The 22,824-nt window shown below is 47.7% G+C and overlaps 4 protein-coding genes across 6 annotated transcripts in view; 2 read left to right on the top strand and 2 right to left on the bottom strand.

The window, feature by feature from the left end:
* The window catches only part of Mtf1 (metal regulatory transcription factor 1), a 46,006-nt gene extending 36,085 nt beyond the window's left edge, over positions 1-9,921 (top strand). For both annotated transcript variants that reach the window (XM_005317840.5, XM_040288392.2), the window contains exons 9-11: positions 96-691; positions 3,025-3,088; positions 4,383-9,921. In XM_005317840.5, coding sequence (XP_005317897.2) covers positions 96-691; positions 3,025-3,088; positions 4,383-4,483 — 761 coding nt within the window. In that variant the 3' untranslated portion in view covers positions 4,484-9,921. The remainder of the gene's footprint in view (positions 1-95; positions 692-3,024; positions 3,089-4,382) is intronic.
* Positions 9,922-10,039: 118 nt separating this feature from the next.
* C11H1orf122 (chromosome 11 C1orf122 homolog) lies at positions 10,040-11,322 on the bottom strand. Of its 2 annotated transcripts, none has more exons than XM_005317838.5 (3): positions 11,189-11,322; positions 10,762-10,963; positions 10,040-10,513 (listed from the first exon to the last, which is right to left on the bottom strand). In XM_005317838.5, exons 2-3 carry the CDS (start codon positions 10,807-10,809, stop codon positions 10,418-10,420), a joined length of 144 nt encoding a protein of 47 aa, XP_005317895.1. In that variant the 5' UTR covers positions 10,810-10,963; positions 11,189-11,322; the 3' UTR covers positions 10,040-10,417. The 2 variants fall into 2 exon arrangements, with proteins under 2 accessions (XP_005317895.1, XP_005317894.1); XM_005317837.3 differs by lacking the exon at positions 11,189-11,322 and adding an exon at positions 11,055-11,184.
* Yrdc (yrdC N6-threonylcarbamoyltransferase domain containing) lies at positions 11,315-15,616 on the top strand. The gene is made up of 5 exons (XM_005317839.5): positions 11,315-11,706; positions 12,232-12,346; positions 12,467-12,586; positions 14,203-14,345; positions 14,636-15,616. The coding sequence occupies exons 1-5, from the start codon at positions 11,315-11,317 to the stop codon at positions 14,706-14,708; spliced, it is 843 nt and encodes a 280-aa protein (XP_005317896.1). The 3' UTR covers positions 14,709-15,616.
* A 491-nt stretch (positions 15,617-16,107) lies between these two features.
* Maneal (mannosidase endo-alpha like) lies at positions 16,108-21,899 on the bottom strand. Its single transcript, XM_078025940.1, has 4 exons — positions 21,223-21,899; positions 19,982-20,091; positions 19,052-19,128; positions 16,108-17,834 (listed from the first exon to the last, which is right to left on the bottom strand). The coding sequence occupies exons 1-4, from the start codon at positions 21,767-21,769 to the stop codon at positions 17,198-17,200; spliced, it is 1,371 nt and encodes a 456-aa protein (XP_077882066.1). The 5' UTR covers positions 21,770-21,899; the 3' UTR covers positions 16,108-17,197.
* Between the last annotated feature and the right edge of the window lie 925 nt (positions 21,900-22,824).

Genomic DNA, 22,824 nt, shown 5'->3' with positions numbered 1-22,824 from the left:
TGTCACTGTCCTGTTTAGCCCATAATAACTGTGTTTTTGTGGCTCATGTAAAACTTGGGATATGGATATATGTTTCTATTTCTTTTTCTTGCCAGCTGCCTTGATTGAAAGTTTTAATGGTGATGCAGAATCAGTCAGTGATGTTCCACCACCTGCAGGAAATTCAGCATCTTTATCTCTTCCGCTTGTACTGCAGCCTGGCCTCTCCGAGCCACCCCAGCCTCTGCTGCCAGCCTCAGCTCCGTCCGCTCCTCCACCTGCTCCCTCCCTAGGACCCGGTTCCCAGCAAGCTGCATTTGGCAACCCCCCTGCTCTCTTACAACCTCCAGAAGTGCCTGTTCCCCACAGCGCGCAGTTTGCTGCTAATCATCAAGAGTTTCTTCCGCATCCCCAGGCACCGCAGCCCATCGTACCAGGACTTTCCGTTGTTGCTGGGGCTTCTGCATCAGCAGCGGCGGTGGCATCGGCCGTGGCAACACCAGCCCCACCACAAAGTACTACTGAGCCCTTGCCAGCCATGGTCCAGACTCTGCCTCTGGGTGCCAACTCTGTCCTAACTAATAATCCCACCATAACCATCACCCCAACTCCCAACACGGCTATCCTGCAGCCCAGCCTAGTTATGGGAGAACAGAACTTACAATGGATATTAAATGGTGCCACCAGTTCACCACAAAACCAAGAACAAATTGTAAGTATTCCATATAAATATACCCAGTGGAGTGAAGTGTATATACAGGGGTGATGTGTTCAGAGGCTTTTATTGCAAAAAGGGAAATGGCTAGCATGTCTACCCTGAAATGTGTAATTACCCCTTGTAGTTATTTTCTCCATAGTCAAATGGTATAAATACAGGGAATGCTGTGGTCAGCACCTGTGATAAAGAGGCAGAGAAACAATCTTTAAGTTTACCTAGCAGTAGACACTTGAAAGAATATTCTATCTGCAGTTTAATCACATCATCTAGTACAGGAAAGCAGTCAACAGACTCCAGAGACTCAAGAATATTTTAGAAAATCAGGTTGTCCCCAAGACTGATACAAGGGACTGATGTGACTGAGTCACACATAACCAGACAGCAATGACCAAGTGAAACAAATAAACTATGCTCTCAGAGCTTATCCTAAAGCCACTAGAGCCATTTTCTTTTCTTTTGCAGTGTTGGGAATTGAACCCAGGCCTTATGCATGCTAGGCAACCCCTGTACCACTGAGCCACATCCCTCCTCCCTTAAAACCATTTTCTAAGGAAGCATTTGATCTGATGACTTATTCATTTCAATGTCCCTTGAGAGCCAACTATATGCCTGGTTACACACTGCATTTTCTGAAACATGCAGAAAACTGAGAAACATGATTTCTTTTTCCATAAAGACTTACATTCAGGTTAAAATTGCTGAAATGCCTAAAAGAAAGTTCATATTACTAGTAAAGTGCCAAATGACAATAATAGTGATTAAAAACAAAACAAAAAAAAAGCAGCTCTTATTTATTGAACCCTTTCCTTCTTCCTTCTTGCTTTCCTTTTTTTTCTTGAGCAGAGTCTCACTGTGTTGCCTAGGCTAATCTTGAACTCCTAGGCTCAAGCAATTCTCCTGCCTCAGTCTCCTAATAGCTGGGACTGTAGGCACATGCCACCACACCTAACTTAAGATTTTTATAAACTGAAGGTCTAACATGTGCCAATCATTACTTATATACATTATTTTTTACTTACATAATTTTTAGATTTTATTGAACAGATAGTACCCATATATACTTCACCCCCCCCCGACACAGTTCTTACTGCCTCAGTATGTATCTCTATATGTCATATACTGTGTTAACAAGAACTTAACACATTACAACAATCCTAGGAGACAGGTGTGGTTTTAGTAGTGGATAGCTAAGGTCCAGAGAGGTTATGTGACTAGCCCAAGATCACACAACTTACAGAGGAAAAGCTGGGATTTGAGCATAGGTAGACCAACCCCAGAGCCTGTGCTCTTGGTTTTTACGTTGTGTGGCTAGATGAGGGATTCATACACTAAGGGGAAGGAATTATTGGGTGTCACACAGATCAGGTGAGCCTTGACATGGGTAGAAACTGGATAGAAAAAAGGATATACCCGGTAGGAGAATTTGTAGGTAGATATAAATAAACTGGAAAAGTAGCTTCGGACTAAATAATTTGAACACTCAAATTTCAGAAATGGCGTGCCAACCAGTTCTCAAGACATCCTGTTTCCATTATAGATAGGCAGCGTCATGAAAAGGCCTTTTCAGTGTTGTGATCCAATCTGCCTCCATAGATTTGGTGTCCCCCCCACCCCCCTGCATGAAACAAGTGTCATTCTTCTTCCACATAATAAATAGGGGTCTCATGTTTTCAGCTTGTTTTATAGTGTCATCTCCTATAACTTAGCCAGAGACTTTCACTTTGTCTCAGATCATCCTGACGCATTTTTTTTTTTAAGGAATAAAAAATGAAGAAAACAGAAACCCTTTAGTCAATTTAATAGGAAGTATATTAGTGTGATAAGGAAGCATTTGGTCTGATGACTCATTCATTTCAATGTCCTTTGAGAGCCGAGTATATGCCTGGTTGCACACTGCATTTTCTGAAACATGCAGAAAACTGAGAAACATGTAAGTTCCTTAGCATTCAGCTTAATCCCTGAGAGGAAGAAAAGAACTTTCCAGTTTTCACAGAATAGGATAGAGGAGTGGGTAGCCTACAGGGAAAGCTAGCCTTAGGCTCCCTCTGAGGAGACCGTCAGCTTGAAAAAAAAAAAAAACCTTGAAGAAGCCTTTGAACATGCAGAACCCACTGGATTAGGCAGCTGGGAGATAGCCAGCTAGCTACATTGTCAGGATGGAATGTCAAACAGTACAGAGGCCTCATGTCAGAGCACAAACAAAACATCACTCAGTACAAAATTCCCTAAACACTGAAGAGTTTCTGTCCTCTTGGATGGGAGGCTTCAGGACTTTGGATGTCTGCCATATTTGACTGGCCATAAGTGTGATTTTTTTTTTCCCCCAGCAACAAGCATCTAAAGTTGAGAAGGTGTTTTTTACCACTGCAGTACCAGTAGCCAGTAGCACAGGTATGTAACTCCATGTTAGCTTTAAAAGAAAGTCAACTCCCTGGGCCCCTTGAGTCAGAGTAAATTATTGCTTTGCCCTGGTTTTTAAAACTTCGAAAGTCTTTAAACAGCCTCAATTAAATCCCCATTGTACTGTTTATTAGCATATTTCATGTTTCACAACTACTGGAAGTTAATGTAATTCTAGTATAATTCCATGTTTATCATTCTTTACCTAGAGTTCTTTTCCTTTCAGATACATCTTTTAAACATAAGCCAGGAAAAATTTTTGAATCACAGTTAATGCTAAAGAGGGCAGTTGTTAATTCACTGGACTCTTTTCTAATTACAGTAAGGAAGAAATAGCATCTGGGTCAGAGACTCATGCATAGCGGAAAGATCCTTTAATTTTAAACTCTTTCTTTTGTGGATTAAGAAACTGGGACCCAAACAAATTAAATGACTCCCTCAAGGTCATAAGTGAACTTGTGGGAAAGCCAGAGCACTAGCTCTCAGGCCTCCTTGGCCCCACCCTTCTCTCCTGTTCCTTGCTCTTTGCCTCTGTTGAGACACATGGCCTGGCTGAATTCTGGGCCGAATTCAGAGTGCACAGCACACATGAGAGAGACAATGAGAGTGAATATGAACGTGTACCCACGCCAGGCTGGCTATGTAAAAGGAGATCCACTCTGTCTACCATGTGTCAGACACTGGGGCCACACAGGAGTGGGACAGCCTGAAGAGCTCAGTCTGAATAGGTCCTATGCCTGTGGAGAGGGCTGCAGCTGGATGGCAGCAGTGCTGGGCATGGGTACTAGGCAGCTTGGAAGAGTTTCTCCAAAGCCAGGCCTCTGCATAGCCTGCAGGGAAGCACTGCCTGGGCAGCAAGAGGAGGGCAGTCAGCTGGGTGTTAAAAGATGAGACCAAGTTCTACAGAAGAACAATGGTCCTGAGGGAGTTTAGGCAAAAGGAAGAGCCCAGAGGCCCAGAGGTATGAAGAAGATGTCAGGAGAACGGAGGCATCAACCATGCCTGCCTTAGAGGCATAGCAGAGAAGGAAGGTGCATCTAGATGGGTGTGTGGCTCTCTAAGGAAGGGGCTTTGTCTTGGAGGGATGGGGAGTGTCAGAGCCCTTCCCCCGCCCCCAGAAGGAACCTGGTCCAGTTTAAAGCAGAACAAACCCTGGAGTGTGGCACCCATTCTTCCCAGCATCCTGCCTCCTTGGCACTCAGCCCTCACACAGGCCATTCACCCCTGTCCCTCAGGCCTCTGCCCTCAGCTACTTGAAGAGCAGTCTCTCTCGCCTCTCTCACAGGGAGCTCTGTCCAGCAGATTGGCCTCAGTGTTCCTGTGATCATCATCAAACAAGAGGAGGCGTGTCAGTGTCAGTGTGCATGTCGGGACTCTGCAAAGTAGTGGGTGGCTGCCTGGAGAAAGGGCTGTTCTTCCCCCCTCCAGAGCTGAATCCCCAGCCTCCTGATGGTCCCAGCCCACAGCTGCCACCCCAGACTTTTTCCTCACCCCTGTCGCCTGTCATCATCCTCCACAACCCTCTTCCTGTGAGCAAAGCAGATAGGCCAAGGCTCCTTCAGACCCTGAGACAGAAATGTTAAGTGCCATGGATGTGTCAGAGTTCCTGTCCCTCCAGAGCATGGACACCCCGTCCAATCTGATTCCCATTGAAGCACTACTGCAGGGGGAGGAGGAGATGGGCCTGACCAGCTTCTCCAAATGAAGGGCCCATGTGTGCTCACCTCCAGGAAGAGGGCAAGCAGGAAGCATGAGGTGTGATGCCTACCATCATGGGGTCAGAAATCAGAAGGATGAAGAAATCTGCTGTTTGAAAGCCTCACCTTTCAGACATATTTTCTTTATTCACATCCCAGGAACATCCATTTTAAGGAACTGATCTTTGGAAAAAACAAAAACAAAACAAACAAAAAAAAAAAAGCTAAGTTATAAATGAACTGTTTGGCTGCACTGTATGTCACTTTTGCTTATTGTCATGTGAACTTGGAAATTAAGGTTACTCGTATGCATAAAAATTCTAAATGAAAGGGTGTGGTTTCCATCAATCTGGTACTGCCCAGCACTGGCACTGGGCTCTTTGTGGATGGGCAGTAGAGTTCAGTGTGTTGGCGGTGCTCCTCCTCCCTGTGTGTCTTTTACTCTGAGGCTGACTCCTGCTCAGAAGGCCAGATCTTCACTCCATCTAAGTGGGCAGTGGCAAGAGCAAGTGAGACAGCTGTGACTTGGACAGGGTTTGGGTGAGATGGCTTTGCTGTTTGCTATTGGTGTCAGTAGAGCTCAGGGTGGATGCCGCAGGGGCTGTCGTGCAGTGTGCTCAGCACAAATAGGCAACTTAAAGCCTAGTCCACCAGCTTGGGATGATCTGGTTCTGAAAGGGCCCAGGCAAGTTGTTGACTGCTGTATGTCAATGATGTGTGTGCAGAGCAGGCTCTAGCAACACAGTCACACTCTTTGCCTTCCTGGTTCTTTCCATCTCTCAGTTTGCTTGCCAGGGCTTACAGGTCATAGTGAATTTTCCTTGGGGAACATCCCTGTTTTGTGCTAGAGTGAACATGTGGCTTATGGCCAGTTGCCAGATGGTGGTCTGCCTTCCTTTTAATGATATTTTCCTCCTCAACAGAATGGCTGTGTTTTGCTTATCAGGCGAAGGTGCAAATTGAAGGGAGTGTGGATGAGGTGGCAGGTAATTGGCAGGCCAGGTATTCTGGTTCCAGGTTCTAGCCAGGTTTTTGGTTGCCCTCTCCTTTCTCCAGCCCTCACTCTCTGGATTTTGCATACAGCCTAGTACAGTGCAAACAAGGATGTGACTTGCTCAGCTTAGTCATGTGATTTCTAAACAAAAAAGAAAAAAAGAAAAAAAAAAAAAGAAAACCACGATGATCTTCTACTCAGGGTAAAACAAAATAAAAAATTCCCCTTCCACCAAAAAGCCTGAAATGTTGCAATAAGTTATCTCATTTGGAATGTTTAATTAAGTTGTATTATAGGAAAAAAATTTTTTTGATTTGATTTGTGAATAGAATTATATCCATCTGTCTGCCTTTGGCTTCAAGTCATTGCCTCTTAAAATAAAACATAAAATACAATCCACACTAGAATGGAAAGTGTCTCTCATCAGGCTATTTAATGTAGTTATGAGTGCTCACCAAGCTCAGAAGCTAGGCATGACCCAGGGTGTGGAATAGGCCTCTGTCTCCCAAGAACCCTTTCCCTGCCTTCAGCAAAGAGCAGGGTTCCCCACACAGGACAGGAGAGATCTGCACTGGTTACTTCTGCTGTCTGGGCTGTGACTCACAGCCAGCCAATACAGTATCTAGAGCAGATAACTTACCTGGGAGTCAGAGGCCCTACCTTCAGCCAAGATGTTCAGGGACAAGCGTGAACAAGAGGGAGGTGATAGTGGTGGTGCTGTTACTGCGTGAGGAGAAACAAGCTTCACTGCAAGCAGCTGATTTCATTCTAGGAGTCTAGCCAGAGAATGGATCTCTATTTGACCTTCTGCATGCCTTTCCAAAACACTGGTGGGTTTTGGCAACCATTGACCTCAGCAGAAATTAATGAGGCAGGAGGATTCTTCGTTTACCCCTCCTGGGAATCCAGCTGCTGAGCATGGGTTGTCCTTGACTATCTCTGGGCCTCATAGGAAGCTTTTGAACATGGCCCTTGTTATTTTCTCTACAGCTTCTGAGAGACCAGCAAGTGGGACTCCAAAGTTAGTTTGTGTCAGAAAGTAGTGATGACTTTCCCACATGCCTGTCTGGGAACTGAGGTGGGAAACAAGAGCCCAGGAAAGGACATGTGAAGCATCTATTGCTTGAATACTGCTTCTTCCTGGTTAGCCAGGGTTGTGCTCATGTTGGGAACCTAACCAGGTTAGTGGCTTTTATACCCTCTACACTTTGGAAGTGGGTGAAGAAACATCTTAAAACAGTGTTCTGGCTGACAAGATTTTTCTAGTTGAAGTATCTGCCTCTTACGGGTGATTTTAAATGACAAAGACTATCAGATCCCATCAGCTTTTGAAAAATCATTAATTCATTAATGTGCTTCAAATGCTACAAGTGGTTGTGCAGAGCAGGTTTATTCCACAGGGTAGATAGACTTTCTTTCCTTCCTCATCCAGAATTCCTTCCTTCCCCATTCTCCTTTTATCAGCTTGGCTTCTAGTGCCAAGGACCTTGGAGAAGAGAAGGTTTCTTGCCAAAGTGAAGCCAGAAAGAACCTTCAGGAAGAGAATTGTTTCCCAAACCTGGGAATGAGCCTAGGATAAGGTTAGGAAGGGTGAGTTCTAGCAGGTGGAATCAAGTCTCTTTTTCTTCCCATGGTAACGTTGACCATTTCACTCATTAAACCAGTACTTTCAGTTCCCGCTAGTATTTCATTAGACTACTTCTTCTAAGGGGGCTTATCAGCACCAGGGTTTAGGAGGTAGTAGGAAACTAGCTGGCACCACCAAACTGCCTTAGTGAATTTGGCCCTTCCCAGACAGGCAAGTGAGGCATTGAGAAGGTGGCCCAGTCTTTTCCTGACATGGTCTGGCCAATCTCACAGGGTCATCACTGGTTTGATGACAGGAGTGGTGTCATTTATTGAATTCCACCCACCTTTAGAAGGAGGTCATGGTACAAAGCCCAGGAGAGGCCTTGAGATGTGAAAACCTCTCTGGATGGAAGGCAAGGGGCTTCTCTTCACCACCTCTGGGAGAGTCGGTAGATGGGAGATTTATTTTCAGGGTCAAGGCAGTGGGCTGATGGGGATAATGGAGGGTAGGTGGGTTTTCCTGAGAGACTTTGTATAATGCTGAATGTATCCAGAGGGACAAGTTTGCAGAACCTCATATTGGTATATTAAAGAAATAATAAAATAAAAAAGCACTTTAGGTTATTTTATCTTTAACCCAATTGCTGCAATTTCTGTTGTGTATATATATACATATATATACTTTCCACAAAGTTTTATTTTTTGCTCAGAATAAAAAGTTAAATTGAGGTGTGAAAAGAAAAGCACTTACCTTGGTGCAATATGTGTAGCTTGACGGTCGTTGTCCCATGTGGCCCTGGCTTGGCCACGTTTTCCGCTCAATGAGCCGTGTGCTCTGAGGCTGTCCATAGGGAAACACTATTATGCATCCCCAGCAGCTGCTCAATCTATGCAAGCCTTCCCTGCGCTCCGGCGCCCCCTCAGGCTCTCGGAAGAACTGCTGTGGATGTTTTCTTCTGACTGTTGAGGCCCTTTTTCACCACTTCTTGGTCCCTTGCCATCTTTCCCCTCTTCACCATTATAAAGTGATGCCTGAAGGGAAGGAACAGGTTGTTCCTAGGTAGAAACCTGGCACCTTCTAGACTTTTGTATTTGTAATCACATCCATTGTCTTTAATCTTTAACTCGAGCGTCACAGGAACCATTGATTTGTGGAATTACAATATTGTTCAAGAGTTTACAATTTTCTTATATCACCAATCAGAAATATGTTTGGGAGGTCAACATGAGCCATTTATGCACTGCTCCCCATACCACCTGTGTTAGTTCTAAGAAAAAAGGCTTCCAGCCTTTATTAAATCCAGTAAACAAAGCTATTAATAGTCTGCTTTATCAATTTTCTTCCTTCTCCCTCACCTCTTCCCATGTAATCTTTAATTCTTAGGCTATAGACCAGAGAAGTTTTAAATACACTTCAGCCAAAGCAGAAAGATTTTCATATTTGCAGTACAGAGGGGAAAATTGTCCAATCCTTAACATTTGGGGGAGGGAGGTTGGCAACAAAACCAAATAATACATATTTCTGATTGGTCAGTCCATTTAGCCTGTTTCTTCTTGCATATTCCTGGGCAGAGAGGGAAAGGGTCTGTTGTTTCTTCTGCCCTTTGGGGGAGCTGATGATCACAGTCTGGGCATTTCTCACTGGTACTCTTGATCAAGAAGACTTCTCAGTCTGCACTGAAAAATGCAAATTAAACTGGATCTTTATGTCAAGGTGTACATAGTACAAGCTTTTTTTTTTTACTGGAATCGAGGCTTAAAACCACACACTGCCCTTTTGGTGGTGTGCCTGCTGGGCCAAAAAATTGGGTGATAATGTCATGTCACTTTCTCAGCTCAATGCAGTTTCTACTTTTTCTTATGGGAAAATTTTTCATAAAACCTTTTTCACCAAAACCCAGGGGTGTTTTTTGCAATATCCTTGTCCTTGTAGTGGTGCCAAGTCAGAGGCTTCTCTTGCCCTTTTCCTCTTATGTTCTCAGGCCTCCTAAGGGCTGTTTGACTCAACAGTCTACATCTTTGGTTGTTTTGGAGAAAGCAGGGGGTGGGTTCAGAGTTCAAAGTGGCTGTTCCCTTTTCCTATGAACTGCCCCTAGTCCCCTTTGAGGGAAGGTGGCTGGAAACAGGTTTTTGCTGGGTTTCTGGCTCAGATCTTCTAGCCAGGAAAGGCAAGAGCCCCCAAGAGCCTTCTTTTTTGACACACACTAATCATTGGCTGGAGTCTTGGTGACAGTTTTTTAAATCCCAAATAGTTTTATTTGGATTATGTAAAAGTCTATCAAATTTATTTAAGTGTGAAACATGGGAACAATAGACTTCCACTGAGCGATATGAAAACGTTACAGGTTCAGTACTTCCAAAGGAAGAAACCTCCAAACCCAAAAAGAATAAATATGAATTTGTATTTTTGAAGAATGTGAAATAATGGTGTTTGCTTAATTGCTCATTTTGTATAAACTTAATATTGTACTTTAAAATATCTGCTAAGAAGTGAAAATTTAACTTTTTGGAATTGAAAAGCAATATTAAATACTAATGAAATCCTAATTAAATGCTTATTTAAATTTGGTAGTATCTGTGGCATTTCTTCCCACCCCTGCCCATGGATGACATTTTTCCACCACTCCCCCTGCCCAGTCATCAGTCTCGGAGAGGGGACAGAAAGGAAAGGTCAGTCACCAGGAGAGTCTGCAGGTTTCCTTTTAATCAAGGCTCTGCTGAAAGTTTTTTGGGGCTAAGAGCCCCAAAGGATGAAATGGACACGTAATACCACCTGGAACCCCCAAAGCAGGCCAGACCACTCTGGCGAGCACTGCTGGTCAGCCCAAATCCGAGTAATCTGACTGGGTATTCGTTGGCTACATTTCAAAGCCCAGCACTGCCTTCAGCCAGGATGAAGTCGGAGTGAACCCAGCTGCTAGCAGAGCTGCCACTCCAGGCTGAGGGCCAAGTATCAGCCACACTCAGTGAAGACTGGCCCCTTTACTGAAGGGAGTTGTTCAGAGTCCAGCCGCCAGCCCTGGGGAGGGAGAAAAGTCAGGGTGTCCAGCTCGGGGATGGTCAGGGCTCCGCAGCTCCATCACCAGCATCCTTTGGAAAGCCACCTCTGGCGGAGACTGATGACTGGGAGGGCGCTCCGGGTTTCGCTGAGACGTTCTAATTGCAACAGAAGGGGGAAAAGTGAGCTTGGGAGGAAAGGCCTTGGATTAGGCCCCGCAAAGATATGGCCACTTGGCATTTGGATCAAGTACTTAACTTTTTAAAAACCTCTCGCCCAGACCAAAGGAGGTTAAGGGTAAAGCGCTGGAGACGCTCTTCCACCCTCCAGGGGAAGCTAAGGCTTGGTTAGTCCAGCAAGTGAGCAGACCCCACCCCCCCAGGCCCAGCCCGGGGTGGGCACTGACCCCGCCACCAGCTGGCTCCGGGCGCCGGCGGCCCAGCTGCCGCAGCATCTCCTCGCAGGCGGCGATGGTGTCCAGGAGCTGCCGCTGCCGCTGCTCCACCGCGTCCAGCAGCTGCTGGGCGCGCTCATCCCGGGGCGGCTGCGGGGGTGGCCTCCCGCCGAGCCCCAGCCCCGCCTTCCCGCGGTCCACGCCGGCAGCCTCCCTGCCCGGGAGAGAGCGAGACAGATGGTCAGGGCCGGCGCTTGCGCGGGGTCCGAGCCCCTTCCCCCCCGCCCCGACGGGCCCCCTCTCACCCCCGTGACCAGTCTGAGCCCGGGCCCCATTCCATCTCCGCCTGCGCGGCCCGACCACCGCCCCCCTTTCGGCCGCCCCCCCTCCCCAGCGCTGCGCTAGGGCTCCGCAAAGCTGTGCCCCGCCCCGTCCCCACCGGTCTCCTTCAATCCTCCTGGGGGTCGCGGTCCCTTTAAGCTGCCCGGCGCGGAGGTGGGGCTGAGCCTCCCGGACCGGAAGTTGGTTATGTGCGTCACTTCCTCCCGGAAGCTGGCCTAGGCGGATGTCTCCGGCGCGACCGTGCACGGGGCTGAGGGCCGCAGTGGCTGCCAGCGTGGGGTTGAGCAAGGGGCCGACGGGCTCCGCTCGTAGCGGACGCCTTCTCCGCCCGCCGAGCCCCGCTCTAGCGGCGCCGGGGGCCCGGCTGTTGCGGCTCCCGGGAAATGGGGCCGTGCAGGCCTCAAGTCCTGAGCGCGCTGGCTGGACCGAGACACTGCGGGCCGCCGTGGCCGAGCTGCGCGCCGGCGCCGTGGTGGCCGTCCCCACAGACACGCTGTACGGCCTGGCCTGCTCGGCGAGCTGCTCGACGGCACTGGACGCTGTGTACCGCCTCAAGGGCCGCAGCGAGACCAAGCCGCTGGCCGTATGCCTGGGCCGCGTGGCCGACGTCTACAGGTGAGGCCGCCCCGACCCGGCCCCGCTGGGGGCGGCACCGCGGGAGGGGTTTCCGGTGACAGGCTTGGGAGACTGAGGCGCATAGAGCGGGAGGGGCTTGTCCAGGCTCACCAAGGAATCCGGAACTGGAAATGTGTACTGAGCTCTTAACGTATGCCAGGCCTTGATCTAGAGAGGCCGGCAGTTCCCTGTTCTCTTGGCGCTTTTGTGCGTATGGGGAGGCCATGGGGGAAAAAGAAAACAGTTCTCTGGAAGCTTAATTTAGCAGCGAGTGCCTTGCAGAAAATAAACCGCGGGGCTTGATAATGCCATGCAGTTGTTGAAATCCCTGAGACAGGCAGTGGACGCCAAGCCTGGTCTCCTTTTCTTCAGCCCTGCCTTCTTGAATTCTTCGGGAGAGGAATCAGGGAGACAGTCAGATTTCATTTTAGGTCCATAAAACTTTCCTGGATCTGCCTCGAGTCTGGGAAAGAACCACACCAGGGGTTCTTCATTTTTAGTGGATTTTGCTCCTTTATTTCTCAGATATTGCCAAGTAAGAGTACCCGAGGAGCTCCTCAAAGACCTGTTGCCAGGTCCAGTGACCCTGGTGATGGAACGCTCAGAAGAGCTCAACAAAGACCTGAACCCCTTTACTCCTGTGAGTCAAATTATCTCCATACTTCCTGGTCATTTTTGGTTTCATTGGGATTCAGACCAAAGGTAACCCCTACCTTTTCCAGCCTTCCTGATGATCCCCCACTTTACCCTTGCTTCTTAGCTTGTAGGTATCCGGATTCCTGACCATGCCTTCATGCTGGATTTGGCCCAGATGTTTGGGGGACCTCTTGCTCTCACCAGTGCCAACCTCAGCTCCCAGGCCAGTTCTCTGAATGTTGAGGTGAGAGTCATCCAGTCCTTTGAACCAATGGGCTTGATGGTACATAGAAATTGCCTGGTGGGAGAGTTGCTCTTTGGGTCCAGCAGAGGGAAGGCTACCCCGTTGGCATGGGTTGGGGAAAGGAATCTGAAACATGTAAAGGTTTTATCTCTTAAGTTTGAGAAGCAGTGGAGAACTAGTGTTTTTTTTCCCTTCATTTTGTCTTGTAATAGGAAAGATTCTGATAAATAAAGTTATTGTTTTCTTATTTTTGTGGGGGTAGCAGTTGTAGGAGACTAAAGAGTTAGGCTATAAGTCTTTTTTACAATAGTGCTGTTTAAATAGATGAAGAAGCCCGGCTCCTTTTGCACAACTTTAATCTCAGCTACTCAGGAGTGTGAGCCAGGAGAATTGCAAGTTTGAGGCCAGCCTATGCATCTTAGCGAGACCCTGTCTCAAGATAATTTTTTAAATAAAAAGAGGTGGGGGTGTCAGTCAGTGGTAGAGCCCTTGCCTGACATGTGCAGAGACCTGGGTTTTCATTCCCCAGTACAACAAAAAAGGGAGCAAGAGAGCGGTATGATGGGAGGGAGAGAGAATAAAGGAAGGTAGGTAGGTAGATAGATGAAGTGAAAGCTCTCATCTTGGTCTTGTCATTTTGCACAAGCCAGGTCAGGAAAAGGATCAATGCTAATCCCATTTTGGCTACTTAGATTAGAATGAATAAGAACATAGCCAGGTGTGGTGGCTCATTCCTGTAATCCCAGCAACTCTGGAGGCACAAAGATTGCAAATTCAATACTGGCCTGACATTGAAAACAGCAAAACTGTGTCTCAGAATTTAAAAACTTAAAAGGAGCTGGGCAAGTAGCTCAGTGATAAATCACCCCAGTACTGAGAAAAGGGAAAAATTTAAAAATGAGGATACAAATTTCACTTATTAAACACAAATGTGGAATTTTATGAGGTGATATAGGCTCTTTACTTTGTTAGCAATGAGTAGACCTATCCAACACAATAACTGCCATTTATGACTCCCCCGTCCTGAATTCCCAGTCCTAATTCCACTGCAATGTCTTCACTAGGGGGTAGGGCAAGCTCTAGCTCAGTTAATGATCCAGTTCACAGTTGTGGTAGAAGCATTCTTCCCACATCCCAAGGATTGAGTATGGTGGCATGTACATATTTTTCTCTCCCTGTCCTGATCCAAAGTTCCATTAAGGTCCAGAATCAGAGTGCTAAAGCTGGAAGGATCCTTGGTCATCTAGTTCAGGCCCTTTATTTTATAGACCTGGATAATATGATTTTTATTTGTCACACAGTCCAGGGTTAAAGACCACATCTTAATCTCCACCTGGAACCCCGGCATAGCAAGGTTTTTCTTTAAATTCTAGACATGTGTTACTTGGGATGCTAACCCAGGAAGGCTACAGACTCCAAAGGGTTCTCTATCTTAGGTATTAACACAGGGCCTTAGAACAGCTGGCCTTAACTAAGTGAGGCTCCTTCCTCTACCCAGAGGGAGATGTCTCCTATTTTAAAACTGCAGCCTCTGTCTTATTTATGAGCCATGTGTGCAATGTGACATCACTGCAGATGCCAAAGATTATGGCCATGCTCTTCCTTTGCTTCCACAGGAGTTCCAAGACCTTTGGCCTCATTTGTCCCTGGTCATTGATGGGGGACCAATTGGGGATGGTCAGAGCCCTGAGTATCGCCTTGGTTCTACTGTGGTTGACTTATCTGTGTCTGGAAAGTTTGGCATCATTCGTCCAGGCTGGTAAGTTGGAGGAGTAGAATTTGAAGGAGGTTAGGAAGATGAAAAATAGCTTTGACAAAACGAAGGTTGTCACTCCCATCTTGCTGTGAGGGGTGCTGGTAGGCATGGAGAAATGGAAGGTGCAGTGGGACTAAATTTATATTTGCTGGTGTTTGCTGACTTTTTTAGGTTTCATCAAGGGTTTGATAAACAACATTGAACCGTAAATTGAGAGATCCCTGGTCACCAGGCTTTGGTAGACTCAGGGCTTTGAGAAGTCAGGTTGTAACTGTTCTCTGTATCCTCCTCAGTGCCCTGGAAAGCACTACAGCCATTCTCCAACAGAAGTACGGGCTACTCCCCTCACACAGGTCCTGCCCATGAAATTCAGGAGAAGGACCCAAGGACAGTGCTGGATACTATGTGTCTGTCCACTGGTGATTGTCAAGGCCTCATTTGCAGAGGCCACTGGAGCCACATCACTAGCCTATTCTTTAGGCAACACGTCTTTCTGAATACTAGACCAGAAGCTGCTGGTTTAACCACTTTGTGGGAAGGTTATATTTCTTCTGTGGTTGCATACATCAGCAAAAAGTTGAATAAAAAGGTTAAGAACATTCCTAGGGTGGTCTTAAATCTGATCAGTTTCTCCTCTCCCTCCCTCTCTCTTTTAAATTGAAAAGTAAGCTGGTCACAGTGGCTCAAGCCTGTGATCCCAGTAACCTGAGGCAGAAGAATAACAAATTCGAGACCAGCCACAGCAGCTTAGCCAAGCCCTAATCAGCTTGAGACCCTGTCTCAAAATTCAAAAAGGACTGAGGATGTGGCTCGGTGGTTAAGAGCCCCCGGATTCAATCACCAATACCAAAAAGTCAGGTGACCAAAAGCAAGGGTTTGCTGGCTCCTCAGGCTGGAACCAGGTTAAAATAAAAATTGTAGAACTGCAGACCAAACATTTTCCTCCAAATCTGTGGGGCCAGTAGGGTGGTTGTGATTGCCTGGCAGGGAGAGTTGTCATTTTGGCCTGAAGGGAGATTTGATGGGGGAGTGGGGGGCTGCAAATTAAATAATACTGGAAACCAAATCCTTTTCAGCCAGTGACTTTTTCTTATTTATTTATAAAATAAATTATAGTTGATTATATGTATATGCCTTTATTTAACTCCAGTGTTTACTCAGCAGCCTTTTATCTTTGTTCAGTATGTATACCAAATGTTAGACATAACTATTGTTGGGCATTTGAGCTTTGTTTTTCTTTACTATTAAAAAATGCTATTAAACATTCTTATAAATGGTTTGTTTTTCTTTTGAAGTAAATTAATTCCTTAAGGTAGGATTGCTTGGTCAAAAATGTATATATGCTTTTATGGCTCTTGATGTAGCCTTCAGAAGAACTAAATCAAGTTTCATTGCATCCACAATGTGTAAGGATGGCTGCCCCTTCCTGCCAGCCCTGCTGTCTTTTTCAAATTGTATGTGTGTGAAACAAAATTGTTATAGGTCAGCATCCAGCACTTTCAAGTGTCCCTGCGTGTTTTGGCTTCCCCAACGAAGTCACAAGCTAGGTGGCCAGAGCTGCTTATTTGTTTGAAAGGGTTTAGTGTTAGTAACCTAACTGGAATTAGACATCCTTGAGAGGACCTGGGGTCCACTTTCTTCTCTTTCCACTTGTACCCTATTTCCCAGAATTGTGATTCAGTCTTAAAATACTCTTAGTATTGGGGTTTGCAACATACATTATTTCAAGTATATCCTAAGGATCTTGCCAAGAATGTGTTCAGGATCCTGTTTTAATGCAATTTATTCATAGATAAACACTGGTTTGTTAACTATTCCCTCTAGAAATCTTAGGTAAACCAGTAACTTATTAAGCAAACCCACTCTTCATTGTGCTAAAACTATAGCCAGCCCAACCCATATATCATTTTGTCCCAGAATCTGACTCAGGTCAGAAACAGGTCTTGGGGGCAAAAGGAGTGTGGACTTGAGAATACTGCTTGATACTTCATTAGTAAAAATCACAGTAGCACTGAAAGCGGTTCTGACAAGTGGGCCCTGTTCAGTTTGGGCAGCTAAAGGGAAAAGGTATCCTACTACTCTGCCTGGAACTGAAAGTTCATCCCAGAGAAAGTAGGTTCTGGAGCACAGAGGTATTTTCTTCGAGGAAAAGGAACTGAACTCTCAGCACTGGGTACAATTGCCAAAAAAAAAAACACAAAACTTAAAACTGTGCCCAAGCACTAGCGACAAGGCCACACCAAGTAAGGAAGGCTGATTCCTGTAAGTTTCAGAAGGACAGGAGCCATTCCTCAGTCAAGTTTTCCCCAGCACCTAGCACATAGTAAGGTGCTCAGTTTGTGAGTGTTGAATAAATGTGTGAATGTTCAAGATGACTTCCTGGTAATTGGGTTCAGGAATCTACTGGGAGGAGCTTCCTTTTAGAAAGTTTCCTTCTAAAAAGTCTTAGAAGTGGTTGCTTGTCTTCCAAGAAGACAATGTTGTGGGGAGGCTGGCAGAAAGGAGCAGGGTGCATACTAGTTCAGAATCCTGAAAACTTTCCAAGAGCAGTGGTCGGGTGACTCCACAAGACAACCACCACTTGCAGCAGAGGTTGTATGAAAGTGTTCTGAGGAGGATGTGGAGCTGCCTGGGCTAAGTAAAAGTCACCTGCCAGCCTCTACTCTTCCCTTGGGTACACCACCTCACTTTGCATCACAGGTTACCCCAGCACTGCTTACCTGAGGAATAGACTCTTCTATAGGGGCCCTGGCTTCATGGCCCACCCAGAAGCACTCAGCTGCTCACTTGGGGACCATTGAGTACCTACAGCCTCAGCTGAGCCAGCACACCTCATGCCCTTGTTCATGGGCCCCTCACATCAGCCACTGCTCCTTCTCCTTTATGAAATGCTCTGCCCAGCGGCGGGTCAGCTCTAGGTACAGACTGGGCTGATGAGGCAGGTAGTCCAGATACAAGCGTGTTGGTGTCTTCTTGGGAATGGCCTTCTCGATCTGGGTACCTTCGTGCCACTCATTGAAAGAGGTGATGGAAACGATCTCAGGCCTCACGGTCAGGGCTGCTTGCAGGGCTGTCTCATAATACTTGCCATTGACCCTGTTCCGAGTATTGTGGTTGTTCCAGGGTCGAATGCTAGTGTCAATGTAGCCAGGCCCCACACTTGGAATGAACATGAGGTTGTTGGCGTCACAAAAGTTCTTAACAGCTTTCCAGTTCTGGTGGGAGGAGCCGAAGGAGAAACCATTGGAGGCAAAGTAGGTGTACATGCCATCAAATCCTGCAGCAAGGATGTCATGGGTATGACCCTCCTCCACCAGTAGTGCTATGAAGACCCCATCATAGAGAGTGTTGCGGATTGAGTGGGGCCCATTGGGTGTCAGGAGGTGGGCCCAGGCTTCAGGGGATGTTAGGTATGAGTCGTAGATATAAAAGAGTGGGAGGCTCTTGCCAATGCTGTTCTTATAGCGGTAAAACGCACCATGGGATCCATATCTGAGGAGCAGAAGGAAGGAGCCTGAGTTGGATGCAAGAAACTAGCACAGCTTTAGAAGCAGCCACATTGGGATTGTTCTCAATGCTCATAGCACAATTTGGGATTCAACTAGTCTCCATGGTTGGACTTACCAAGCCTCTAAGCAAGAACCTTGTTCCTCACCTTCCTTTCCCTAGCCTTGCCATTACTAAACCTCACTTCCCCATTTGAGGCACACCACCACCATCTTTGATATGAACTGCAGCATTAGCCATTTAACTGGTCTCCAGTCTTCCATTTCTACCTCCTATAATACAATTTTTATTTTTAAAATGTAAAGCAGATCTGACTGCTAGTTTATCACCACCTATAAGGTCCCACCTGCTTGATCTGACCCTGCCTACCTCCACTCCTGCCATTATCTTACCCATCTCCACTACCCATCTGGCCTTCTGTTCCCTGTCATGTCAGGCTTGTCACATCTTAGGGCCTTGACATTTGCCAGTCTTCTGGAATTTTCCCCTTACCCCAGATCTTTGCAGAGTTTTCAGGGGGAAAGGGGGGCTGGGGATTGAACCCAGGGTTTCCTGCATGCTACGTAAGCTAAATGCTATACTCCCTGCACCACCACCCCTCCCCCGGCAAACACTTTTATTGAGTTAAACACATTTCTCATAGTTACGGAAACTGGGAAGTCCAAGAGCAAAGTGCCTAACAGATTCAGGTTGCCTCTGATCACAGAGTCCCCAGGCCTGGAATTGAAATCCAGGTAGCCTGACTTCAAACCCACTAATTTCTTTCTATATTGGGGGATTGAACCCAGGGGCAATTTACCACTGAGCTACATCCCCAACTCTTTTTTTTTTTTTTTTAATTTTGAAACAAGGCCTCACTAAGTTGCTGAGACTGGCCTTGAACTTACAATCCTCCTGCCTCAGCCTCACAAGTGCCTGGGATTATAGCTGTGAGCCACTGCACCCTGCTAAACCCAGTAATTTACTACAAAACAGTTGCTGGGAACACAGGCAGGTTGGATCTCTTGACCTGTCCCCCCAGACTTTTTATCCCTTTTTCTCCATTTTGATCCCCATTAAAACCCTAGTCCCGCAGCACCATGTAAAAATAAATAAAATAAAGGCATTGTGTCCAACTACACCTGAAAAATAAATTACACACACACACACACAAAAAAAAAATAAATAAATAAAAAGAAACCTAGCCCCCAGAACAGCCTTACGTATCAATGATGTACTTGATGTTGTCATGAACAGTGATGTCATCCCGGCCCTTGTAGGGTTGGATATGGAAAGCCACCTGCCACAAACAAAGGATTTACTGGTCAAGAGATTGTCCAGGGGCCACAAATAAGGCTCATGCTCCAAACATGGTCTGAAGGGGAAGCTGAGTTCAGGAGAAAGCCTGGCAATGGAGGGCACAATAGAGTTAAGACTGACACTATCTTTCTAGACCAAAAAGAAAAAAAAGGAGAAGGACAAAAAATTTGCTCACCTTCCACAACAGGGCATCTAGGAATCATTCTGGTGGGCTACAGGATGGCTGACAGGTTTCAACCTATGTACCAGTTCCAAGTGATTGGCACTAGCTGCCTGAAACAATGGGAAGCTGTGTTGATAGGAAAAAGTGTCTTGATCTGTTAAATGTGATAGTGGTGGACTCAGGAATAGGACATGTAGCTCCTGTCATTTTTCTTCCTTTGCCATAGTTGTGGAGATTGACCTAATTGGTACATTCAGTGAAAATAACCACATGCTTGCTTCATGTCCTTCCACTTGAAGGTGAGCTGATGACCTGTGTCACCACCAGCGCTGCCTCCTGCTAGGGAGTTGGATCCAGAATTCAATCTGTAGGTCCATTTAGCACTTTCCTAGCCTTTACCCAAGGTCAGGGTCTCCAAACTAACTTCTGTTGTTATTTAATAAAAAGTGGTATTTATTTAGTCGCCCATCTATCCTATATTTATTTTTCTCAAATAAAGTAAATGTGACACAGGCAATGCTTATGAGAACCCTCCCCCAACACCACACTGGCTCCCTATTTACCATCCCTGGACTACAGCCAAGAACTTCCCTAGGGGCTTTAACCCTGTAGGCAGAGGAGGAGTCATCTCCAGAATGAGAGAGCACATGACCTCTTCTTTGAGACTCACCTGGATGTTGTACTGGTGGGCTGTATCCAGAATAGCAGGTACAAGATCATCTGAGGGTTCCCCGTTATCATCAGCCATGCCAGGTGGGTACCAAGAGAGAACCAAGACGCCTGAAACACAACATAGAAGACACTTTAAAGGTACAGAGTACTCCTCAACAGACTTCTCTTTCCTGGCAGATGATTTCCAACTGAAAAACTATTCATGGAAACCTTCTGCCAGGTTCATTTCCTGCAGAACCAATCCCAGAGCTTCGGAGCTGTCCATGCCTGCAGTGCTGAATCGCTCTGGCCAGGAGAGCCATAGAGCACCAAGCAGGTCAGAAGGCTTTTGGTTCCATCAGCAAATAGCAGAAGGAAGTGGAGAGGGTGGCCATGCCACACCCACCCAGAAGCCCCAGTCCTACGTTCCAAAAAGAGGATCACCTCTGAGGTCTCACATAGAGTAGAGGCCTGTGCAAAAAGTCATCTTGGTGTATCTCAGAGCATTTGCCATGACTTGACTGTGACTCTAGACTGTAAACCTGAAGGATGGCCCCTGTCTTGTTTATCTTTGAATATTTCTCACCCCTCTCTTTGTCATTCCTTGTTTTCCCCGTCATTCACAAACCATCTCCAAGTACGATATTAAAATGTACTACAAAGTGTAGCAGAATTTAGTAATAAAATCTGAACCAACTGAACACGCCAGCCTACAAAGGAGACTCCCAGGGACCTGTCCTGTGGATAGGCACTTAATGAAAAGCTCTTTCTCCCCCCAAGCAGGGTCTGTCATACAACATGGGCAAACTTTCCTCTCTACAGCCAGCAAAAGCAAGAAGAGCCGCTGCTCTTCCCTGCACCTGATGTGAAAGCAGAGGTCATACCAGGCTTTATTCCTTTGAACCCCAGACTCCTGAGGAACCAGAAAACCCAGTTTTTCACTTCCCTGAAACCCAAAAGCCCAACAGATTTGAAGTTTCTGCCTTCCTCTCTTTGCTGTCCCTATGCAGGACAGCTCTGGTACAAACCCCTAGCTGCTCCGCCCTGTAGGAAGGCTCTGGAATTGGGGGTCAGAAGGGTCCAGAAAGGCAATTGGAATACTAAAAAGAAGGCGCAATGCCGCGTAGTGGGCCCGTAATGGGAAGGAAAGGCTATGAAGTCAAGTTGGAGGTTGAATGGAATCAAAGGCCGGTGACAGGACAGCAGATGGGGAACGAAAATGGGGAAGATGGGCGAGGCTGAGGGGTCCGGGGAACTCACCGATGGCGGCTTCCTTGAGCTGGGTCATGTGCTCCCGCAGCACGTCAGGGTCCCGGGAGCTGTAGGGCCCCAGCTCTGGGTAGAAGCTGGACCCCAGGTCATCCGGGGGACTGTGACGGCCGCGGGGATAGCTGGCCGAGATCTTGGGGTCCCAGTGCGGCACCATGACGTGGTCCCAGTGGATGTAGTGGCCCTCGCGCCGCGGGCTCCCGTACCACGAGTAGTAGAAGGCGTGGAGGTCCGAGTAGACGCGCAGACTCTGCCCGGGGGCGGACTCGGCCTCCGCGGCGACCGGCCCGGCCGAACTGCGCGGTTCCGCGGTGCGAGGCGGCAGCGGCGGCGGCGGTGCGGCGGGGACGGCCGGGGCGCGGGCGGCGGGCGCGGGGGCCCCCTCTGGACGTCGCTCAAAGGGTGCCAGCTCCAGGCCCGGGCCCAGCGCGGGTAGTCCGTCCGGAGCTTTGAGTGTGCGCAGGCCCATGAGAGTACCGAAGGCGAAGAGCAGCACCAGGAACAGCGCGATGCAGGCGCGGCGCCGCCGCCGGGCCATGGCGGCCCCGCGTCTCCCCGGGCCCAGCCCCGCTACCTCCCGGTGAGCAGCGCCATGGCTGCCCGCCCGGCTCGCACCGCCACGCAGCCTGCGCGCGACTCAGGGAGACGGCGACGCAGAGCCGGGAGGAGCGTGGGCGGATCCCGGACTCTCCCCGCAGTGCGGGCGGGCCCCGCACACAGAGAATGCAGGCGGCGTAGACCAAGTGGTGACGAGCTGAGGGGGGACCGGACAGCAGCAGAGACCAGCTCTGCGAGTTCCAGGCCAAAAGAGCGGAAGCCTAAGTCGCGCTGCTGGGACAGCGGGGTGCAGGCGCCCGGCTTGGGAGAGAGAATGCAGATCTTTGGAGTTCAGGAGATTTTCGGTGTGGCAGCGTTGGAGCCAGGATGAGGGGAGCAGAGGGCTGGGTGGGGAAGAAAGAGGGTGTCTATGACGCTCTTGCCCCAAGGACCCTCTTCTCCCTCGACCCCTCCTTACTGACTTCACTGTACCCCTCCCACTGGTCTCAGTCACCAACCATCCTTATTTGCCACAGGCCCTGCAACACCCAGGGCAGCCCCTGAAGCCTGGGGAGGGGGACATCTGGAAATCCCCACCCTACAGACGCTGGCTATGGCCTTGGAGTTGCAAGACCATGACTTGCGCAAGGTCACATTAACCAAGCCTAAACCAAGGGTCAGGACTGGTTCTCCAGAGCTCTTTGCACTACTCGGACTGGCTGGTCTTAGGCCACTGCCATCCCTGAATTCTCTCTTTAGAGATTATCCTAGAGTAGGTAAGGATTAAATGAGATGGTTCCCCTAAAACACTTTGTACAGTGTCTGACAGAGAAAACGCTTACCGGTTCTCCATTCTTCCTGAGCTCTGAGCTCCAGAGGGCAGACCTGGATCTTATATATCTGTTAGACACCAAGGGTTCCAGAACAGGATCTGTCACCCAGTTCCCTGCTCTGTCTGATCAGGGAATCACACCAGACCCTGGTGTGATGTTCTGTGGACAGTTTTTTGCTCACTGTTGTTGAGAGTCACTTTGTTGCCCACACTGCTCTATCTGC

This window comes from Ictidomys tridecemlineatus, chromosome 11, assembly GCF_052094955.1.
Source record: "Ictidomys tridecemlineatus isolate mIctTri1 chromosome 11, mIctTri1.hap1, whole genome shotgun sequence".
NCBI classification, from domain to species: Eukaryota; Metazoa; Chordata; class Mammalia; order Rodentia; family Sciuridae; genus Ictidomys; species Ictidomys tridecemlineatus.
Note: the sequence above shows the minus strand (reverse complement) of the source record. Positions and strands in the feature narration are given on the sequence as shown.

Excerpts from the sequence above, each read along its gene's own strand:
- C11H1orf122 (XM_005317837.3), bottom strand. The coding sequence starts at position 11,089 with ATGGAATGGGGCCCGGGCTCAGACTGGTCACGGGG. Across the intron at positions 10,964-11,054 it reads GGCTCAGACTGGTCACGGGG|GGAGGCTGCCGGCGTGGACC; the intron begins GTGAGAGGGGGC and ends TCTCCCGGGCAG. Across the intron at positions 10,514-10,761 it reads CGGAGCCAGCTGGTGGCGGG|AACGTCTCAGCGAAACCCGG; the intron begins GTCAGTGCCCAC and ends TGTTGCAATTAG.
- Yrdc (XM_005317839.5), top strand. The coding sequence starts at position 11,315 with ATGTCTCCGGCGCGACCGTGCACGGGGCTGAGGGCCGCAGTGGCTGCC. Across the intron at positions 11,707-12,231 it reads CGCGTGGCCGACGTCTACAG|ATATTGCCAAGTAAGAGTAC; the intron begins GTGAGGCCGCCC and ends TTTATTTCTCAG. Across the intron at positions 14,346-14,635 it reads GGCATCATTCGTCCAGGCTG|TGCCCTGGAAAGCACTACAG; the intron begins GTAAGTTGGAGG and ends TATCCTCCTCAG.
- Maneal (XM_078025940.1), bottom strand. The coding sequence starts at position 21,769 with ATGGCCCGGCGGCGGCGCCGCGCCTGCATCGCGCTGTTCCTGGTGCTG. Across the intron at positions 20,092-21,222 it reads GCTCAAGGAAGCCGCCATCG|GCGTCTTGGTTCTCTCTTGG; the intron begins GTGAGTTCCCCG and ends GTTGTGTTTCAG. Across the intron at positions 19,129-19,981 it reads CCCACCAGTACAACATCCAG|GTGGCTTTCCATATCCAACC; the intron begins GTGAGTCTCAAA and ends TGTTTGTGGCAG.